This window comes from Lycium ferocissimum, chromosome 2 (assembly GCF_029784015.1).
Source record: "Lycium ferocissimum isolate CSIRO_LF1 chromosome 2, AGI_CSIRO_Lferr_CH_V1, whole genome shotgun sequence".
Lineage (NCBI taxonomy): Eukaryota > Viridiplantae > Streptophyta > Magnoliopsida > Solanales > Solanaceae > Lycium > Lycium ferocissimum.
In genome coordinates this window covers 31,888,626-31,897,325 of record NC_081343.1, presented here as the reverse complement: position 1 = coordinate 31,897,325, position 8,700 = coordinate 31,888,626, and the positions used below count along the sequence as shown (strand labels likewise).

Sequence of the window (8,700 nt, the reverse complement as noted above, 5' to 3'; positions counted from 1 at the left end):
AAAATTTTAAAATACTATACAACATTAATCAAGATCAAATACACTTAGTTAAGCTATCCAATATCGATGTTGTTTATGTTTGTCCCCATGATTTGCAGTATCACAAATATTAAACTGAATAGAAACATTTGATAAGATATAACATTTGATAAGATATCCACTTAGTTAAGATATCCAATATCGATGTTGTTTATGTTTGTCCCGAAGATTTGCGGTATCACAAACATTAAACAGGATAGAAACATATGATAAGATATGCTATACAACATCACTCACCATTAAATGCACTTAGTTAAATCCAATATCGATGTTGTTTGTCTGTCCTAGATTTGCAGTATCACAAATATTAAACTGAATACACGAGAAATAGTAAACTTACTGAAGTACTTCCGATATCAACATTGTAGTTGTAGTCTGTAATTATGATCTGTTCACGTTTCTATTTGCGGTAAGACATAAACTATATTTCTAATTCCTTAGGTGCAATGCCATCAACATGATTATAAATTAATAATTAAGTGTTCATAAACTTTTTTTTTGTTATTCGTACAATTAAGTAATCGATTGAGAAAATAATGATTTGTGACTATGTCGATTAATTGTTCGTTTGATCAGAAAAAGTATGTACCCAGAAAAAGAAAGCAATAGATGAAACCTAACCGAGTAAATAAGATGAGACTCAAAAATTCAGGTAAAAACAAGTGATACAATATATAGAATCAAACGGGATTGTCTTTGGAACGAATTTCCCTTACCCACATTTGCTACAACCTTCCGTTACATGGATCAACTACACCTATTCGGCTAATATAACGTATTATTAAATTATTTGTTAAACTTAAAATTAGTACTCCAGTTACTTAGTACATGTTTCAAGAAAAAAATTAAATTTATTAAATTATCATTTTCATACATTAATGATGAAGCAATAATTTGGAAGGTAAGTTTACTTACTAGTAAAAAAATTTTTTATAAGAGTGATGTTAAAGTATGGGATAAAATGATTGTTCGACTTTTAATGAGTACTTTGACAATTCTACTTTAATAATTGAGGGTTGGCGTATTTAGTATAGTATAGAAGAATAGAAGATATAGATATAATTAGATGATATGACTCCTGAAATGGAAGATATAGATATAAGGCCAAACCCATCGACGAACACCTGTGATCGTCCATTTCTTTTCCTTGCACCTAAGTGACGTTGTTCCGTTTAGACAACGGTCAGTGGTCATTTTATTCCACTTATTTTTTACTGTTATCGGAGCAAAACCAACACCAATCATGCCTCCTAAGTAAGATTAAGTGGCCAATTAAATTGTACTGACTCATTTAAATTGTGCCAACTCAATTAAATTGTGCCAACTCATTTTAATTGTAAATTTACTAATTTGTAAATTCGTGAGTTTTGACCATTAAAAATTGGGGCTTTTGGGTCAAGTTGGATGTGCAATGAGGTGGCACACCTCTTTGGGTGTTAGGTTTTGCTCCGATAATCTGCAAAAGTGTCTAAGTGGAATAGGAATAACCCACCTAAAGTATCTAAACGACGAAGGGTCACTTTAAGTGCTGGAGTTTAAAGAAGTGGACGACCGTCGTTGTCTCCGTCGATGGGTTTGGCCTAGATATAATTAGATGATATGACTCCTGAGGGAGGGCAATGTTTAACTTAAAATTGAATGTAAAAGATAAATTATTTTGTTTCATACATATGTACATCACTACATGTAAGGGTAAATATCTCAAAAGGTCATTGAACTTTGAGAAATTATGTAGTAAAGTCATTGAACTTTGCTACATATCAATAAAATCACTCAACTTTGAGCTATTATCTCATAAAATCATTCAACTACGTATGGCAATATTAATTAATTATTTTATGTCATGTAGACGTGGGGCTCACAATAAAATAAAATAAATTCATATCTTTATACCCACGCCCACTCACCAACCCTTCATCCAAAACCCATTTTTCCCTTATCTATACCTTCTTCTCACTGTTTCCTTAAAACTGGTGAATTTCTCCACACTTCGCGCGGTCTTAAAAGTATTAGCAAGTTAATATAACAAATTTAGATATCATTCCATCTTTACTGTGAGGATTAAGGAAACACTTACAAATAACTTATACTTGGGTTAATTCGTAATTTTGGTTTATTCATGATACTTGTAAGTAATGTATAGTATTATATATTTTCAATATAACTTATTTAAGTGTTACATAGTCAAAAGGTTAAAGGAGAATTAAAAATAAAAATTTAAATTTAAATTAGATTTAAGTAAATTTCATCTGAAAAGTACCAATTACACAAAATAAAAACATCAAAATTAGTTTTAGTTGGGAAGATGGAATTTGTTATAAATGAAACACATTTTCTTTTATTAACAACACAAATCATTAGTAGGAACACCTCTTCCGCCTTGCACACAAATTTCAAAAATTTGGTGCTGTTTAATTCAAGGAATAGAACGCATGAACCTCTTTCAAAATACACTCAAAATAATAACATGAACCACTTTCAAAATACGCTCAAAATAAAAGGAGTACCATTTAATTTAGAATTTTCTTTTCCACTCATACTAAGATGTATGTATGTAATCCAAAATCCAAAATAGATATAAACCCTCTAAAATAGCCATTTTCAATCATCTGTAGCACAAATAAAAATCTCAACTACTTGATTTTGTACACTATCAGTTATGTCAGCAATAACATTCAAAAATATTAAGCTTTTATTATCAAACACTCCGTATAATTATAGAAGTTTTCCTTTGTAGTCAATGAAGATATTCACAAGTTTTTTTTTTCTTTTTCAAAAAAGGATATCAAACGTTTTTCAATGAATAAGTTGTACATGGCTTTAAAGATATGGATTTATTTTATTTTATTTTATTGTGTGGCCCACGTCTACATGGCATAAAATAATTAATTAATATTGTCATGTCAGATTTTTTTGATGACATATGTAGTTGAGTGATTTTATAAGATAATAGGCTAAAGTTGATGATTTTATTGATATGTAGCAAAGTTCAATGACTTTACTACATAGTTTCTCAAAGTTCAATGACCTTTTGAGATATTTACCCCTACATGTAACGGTTTACGCTTCAGTACTGTTAGGGTCATGTGTTGGGCTAAAACGGTCCAAAGATACTCTTAACATGATGTAATATTGTCCACTTTGGGCAAAGCCCGCACGGTTTTCTCCAAAAGACCTCACATCATTAAGAGTATCCAACTCCTTATAAGTAACTCCTTTTTTCCAGCTACCAATGTGGTACTTTGTTCGCACACCCAACAATCTCCCCCTCGAACTAAGTTTCACGTGGTTCATTATCATACCATGGGTTAGAGATTCAACATGTCTGTGTGTCTGTCACACCCTAACAATGGTAGGGCATGACGGGCACCCGACTCTCATCAGAGTCGAGCGAACCCTTAAACATTCTCTCTATCAAAACCTGTCATTTCAAAAACTTTTAAAAACATGAAACTTTTCTAAATAGAAATCATTATCTTTATAACGATTATGAAAACTTTCAATCAAATAAGTGCTTTAAACCAATTGAAATCATCTAAAATACATACTCTTTTAAAATCCACAAATTGACTCAATCGACATCACTTTGTCGACATCTCGACAAATATACCACGGACACCGTCTCTAAGCCTTCTAAGAAGTAAACCGAACATTATGAGTCGACGGGCCCCGACATACCCATAATCATACATATCTATACATGACTTAGCACGCACGAACAAGGTGGAACTTGCCAATCCTACCGACGTCAAGCATCTTAGCTATACACTTAACGAAAACAACTGGCCGGGCATGAACGCAATCCTCGAAACAAAGAGACGTCAAGACGGACAATGTACCGAGTATGTAAGGTGGTAAAAAATCATAATCATAATTTGATTTAGGAGAGAAGAAATCACAATCTAACTCAATACCGCAACTCTTTCGCCGGAAGAAACAAAAATGTGCACACGAAGTCTCAAAACAATCTTTCGTAAATAATGCAATCCAACACACATGCCGCTTCCGACATGTTACCGTAATTGTCCTTCCGGACAAATCGCTTCCGCTAGTATCACAATAGTCCCTTCGGACGGCCGCTTCCGACATAATAGTGATGGCCCCTTGAGGCAAAATGCTTCCGCTTAATATCACCATCATATCAACACAAACTCAATCCACAAATATCAATTTCAATTCATATCGTAAGTCACTAATCAATTCATCACAATCCAATTATTAGCCTTAGTCTTTCATAAGAAGTTATCAAATTTGTATCTCACTAGACTTAGGGGGACATACTTCCAGGTTTGAGGGTAGAATTATTATGAAATTCTTACTACTTATATTCTACTCAATTTCATCTTATTGCCCTACCCAAAGAATAAATGATCATATCAATACAAAGGGATGATACTATGGAATGTAAACATAAATCGTAAATGAAATAAAGTAGTAAAATCTCTCACCCCCTTAGGAGTGGTTTTGAAAATCAAACTTTATGTTTCCTCTAGTATAAAACTCATTTCCTCGAAATCATTAGTAAAACCATATATACAACTCAACTTGGCACCTTATGGGTGTTCCCTTCTCATTTGTCTCTTGATGTTGACATTCTTTATAAGGTCGGACTATGGTCCTTAAGTTCTACGTATGATTGGATTTCAAATGTTGCAAAAAGAGTTTTTATTCTTAAAAGATTCTATGTCTGAAAATGTCCGTAACTTTCATAGACGAAACCGGATTGCTTTGATATGCTCGCAAATGATTCTGTAACGTATAAGGCCCGTAACTTTCATAGGCGGGCCCGGATTGATTTGATATATGGTTATGATCCCTATGGTCCTTTGATATGCTTACGATGTTGGATATGTTTCCGAGTGACGTCCGAAAAACATTTGATATGATGATTTGTCTACTTATCTGTTGAGTCTAAAATGATGATTTATGTGTATATGGTTACTTACTACTCTGCTCGTGCGTGGTCGTACATCTTTCACTGAGTCCCGGGCCAGGACATGTTTTCGTGCGCAGCTCTACTACATTATTCACCGAGTCCCTCGATAGAGGGCCGGGACACGCTATGTATATGATGACATGATTTTATCCACCGAGTCCCTCATTAGAGGGCCGGGACACGCTATCCACCGAGTCCCTCATTAGAGGGCCGGGACACGCTATTCACCGAGTCCCTCAGTAGAGGGCCGGGACACGCTATATGTATATATATATGATGGTGACATGATCTTACTTACCGAGTCCTCACTGAGGGCCGGGACACGCTATATGTAAATGTATATGATGATTTTACTTACCGAGTCCCTCACTAGAGGGCCGGGACACGCTATGTATATGCATATGTATATGATGATTTTTTACTCATGTCTCTAAGTCCCATGATAAATCGGATATGATATGGATATGCACGAAACATGTTTCAAAGGTAAGTTTTGTGATTTTGGTTTCGTCTTACTTTTACGTATTCCGTACTTCGGTATGGGTCTGTTCTTGTGTTCATGCTTTACATACTTACATATTCCGTACTGACCCCCTTCCTTCCGGGCTGCGTTTCATGCCACGCAGTACACCCCAGACGAGGAGGATGTTATTAGAAGATGTACCGGTTTAGTTGGCGAGTTCCTTTCCTCCGTGAGCGCTCGCCGAGTCAGAGTATAGATATATGTTGTGACATCTAGTTCTATGTTAGAGACTTTGCAGACAGAGTTGTGTATAGTACATGTCGGTTGTGTAAGCGGCTCTATAAGCCGATGTATCACTATACATTGTATTACAGATTTCATACGGTACAGGCTTATTTGATTTGATAAAGATGAAAGGCATGTTTGTTTTCTAAAAAATTTTCATTATGTACTTATGTCATGTTTTGCGGGCCCAGTGTGATTATGAGTGTAACGAGAGTCAGCGGGTTCGCTCGGCCCTAAGTAAGGGTTGGGTGCCCATCACGTCCTACCGAAAATTAGGGTGTGACAATATACTTCTCTAAGCTCGTAATTAACTTCCGTAAATTCGGGCAGCATTTTCCCTGTAATCTTCCCTTCCCTCTAATTCCAATTCAATTTAACAACACAATCAACAACCAACAACAACAACAACCATCTCATATAAGTCTCTTTAAACTCAAAGCATCAAATCCCAAAGATATACACCAAAAGCAATTCTCGTATCGCTTTGTATACGATATCTTCATACACTTTATTCTCCCAAATTCAAGAACAACAACTTATTAACAACATCAACAACAATATCAATAATCATTTTATATCAATATCCAATTAATTCTATCCATTTAATCATACCAAAGCAGCCCCCAAGTCATTTGATATCCAAAAATTATAACCGAACTTTCAACGTCATTTTCTCTATTCTAACCCGTCAAATCTATCAATGATCATGGTAAGAACATCATTAACATCTTAAACATACCTTATATGAGCAGCCACCACGAAACCAACATCCCCCAAGTTCAACTTTTAGCTTAAAACGATGATGATAACTCGTACTACACTTTATCCTTCACGAGCCTCGGGATTCGGGCCTCGAACTTGATCGATTCTCCACTCTCTCTCTCTCTCTCTCTCTCCCTCTCTAAAAGTTTGTGGACTGCTTGATGTGTAAATGAATTAATTTTTATGACTTTAGCCCTTATATATGGGTCTTGGGTCGGTTCACCGACCTTGAGTCCGGTTGGGCCGAGCCCATCGCCCAAAGATTACCTTCTCGTCTTAAAACGTCCATAACTTTTTATCCCTATGTTATATGCATGCCCACGACCTATGGTTGGAAAGGTATTTCAATTATCTACAACTTTAATTTTTGGAGTTTTCCCAAATTCCCAAATAATGATGGGGTTATGGCCTCCCGAAGTCAGATCACCCGAAAACATAACTTATAAACATCTTTTTGGAGGGCTTACACTTGGATTTGGCTCAAGGGTCCTTCTTGAGTTGTGTTTAACTTCACATATATTATCCATATAACTTGTCATATGTCCTTTATAAAACCCCATCATGTGGGCCCCCTCTCAGCTTACGGTTATGAGGGCTATATATCTTTTAACATATCATTCCAAATATCATACTCATGCTGTCCTCATGCTAATACAGTAGAATTTCATCCTTTATACTTGTAATATTTGCTCCTCCTTGAGCTCACATTAAGCCGTCTGCAGCCTTAGTAACGCGAAATTTTCTGGGGTGTAACAAAGGTCACCCACATGTCGTAAACCAGGCCATAGATGGGCAAAGGTACTAAGCCGGACCCCACGCCATACTCCGCCATCTTCTTACTCGTCCCGCCAAACCATTGGCTCTGATACTAGTTGTTGGGCTAAAACTGCCCAAAGATACTCTTAACATGATATAATATTGTCCGCTTTGGGCCAAGCACGCATGGTTTTCTCCAAAAGGCCTCATATCATTAAGAGTATTCAACTCCTTATAAGTAGCTCATTTTTTTTTTCAGCTACCAATGTGGTACCTTGTTCGCATACCCAACATCACGTCATCCACATCAAGTAAGTTATATACTTGACCGAATCAGCGAAATCACTTCTGTTATTGGCACGAAATAAAAGAATTCAATATTATATATGGCGTTAACATCATTTTAAGTATGATTTTGTATACAGTGCTCTCTTCTTGTGGCACTCTATTATGACTAGCTAGAGTTGAATTAATTAATGGGAAAAGGGTCAAATATATCCCTCTACTTTAGTTTATTGGCTAACTTTTCCCTCCGTTAGCCAAAGTGATCAAATATACCCCTCCGTTAGTCAAAGTGTTCACTTATACCCTTAAGTGGATGGAAATCTCAATTCAGCCAAAGTTACCTATTTAATTAAAAATAACCATGCCCCATGTTATAACCCACCCCGACCCACAAAATATAATTTCACCCCACCCAAATATATCCCTTTTACGTTCTGGGGTGCCTGTTTGCACTTTTAAAAGTTATTGAAACATGGTTACATCTCCATTTTTATTCTTAAAAAGAATAATTAGCTCATCCTACATATATGATGTATCATGGTCAATGCAATAGGCAGTGAAGATGTTTTTGATACTACTTACTATGGTTTTCCCAGGAAATCGTTAAATCAAATTGTAGCAATAAATCTTCGGATTTTCCTATGCATTCCTCTGCCATGGTTGGCTGTGACTATCAGTGGCTTGGGCTATTAAAGCTCTCATATGGACCACTTCCCTTAGTTTCTCTTCTTCCATTTGGCCTCTTTTTGCTTTCTTTCGTCTTCCTCTACTCTGTAAGAACCAGTTCCTCACACCTCTTAATCAAAGACATGGAAATGAAACCTTAATTTTTCAGTTATGTTTATATTAGGATTACAAGAACATTAAACACGGCTTTGACTTTCTTATTTTTTTTTTCCAGTTCATATATTAGAATCCTTAGTATAAATTTTGAACTTAGCACATATCCACCGTAAATTTGTAAAAGATTGTATATTATACAGTTCTTACAGTTATTAACACTCATGCGGTAGACATCCATTGCAGGCATTGTTACCTTCTAATGTTAATCATATTATCTGAGGAAAATCTCCATGATACTACCACACATTGTTGAAGCTTATTTTTCATTAAAAGAAACCAACAGTTTAGAGAATGAGAATCATATAACCTCACATTTCACTGATCACTCTGA

General features: G+C 35.6%; 1 protein-coding gene across 1 annotated transcript in view; it reads left to right on the top strand.

Annotated features, from left to right (window-relative positions):
* The window catches only part of LOC132047514 (uncharacterized), a 1,624-nt gene extending 1,124 nt beyond the window's left edge, over positions 1 to 500 (top strand). The window contains exon 5 of the mRNA XM_059438549.1: positions 481 to 500. Coding sequence (XP_059294532.1) covers positions 481 to 500 — 20 coding nt within the window. The remainder of the gene's footprint in view (positions 1 to 480) is intronic.
* The last annotated feature ends 8,200 nt before the right edge of the window (positions 501 to 8,700 follow it).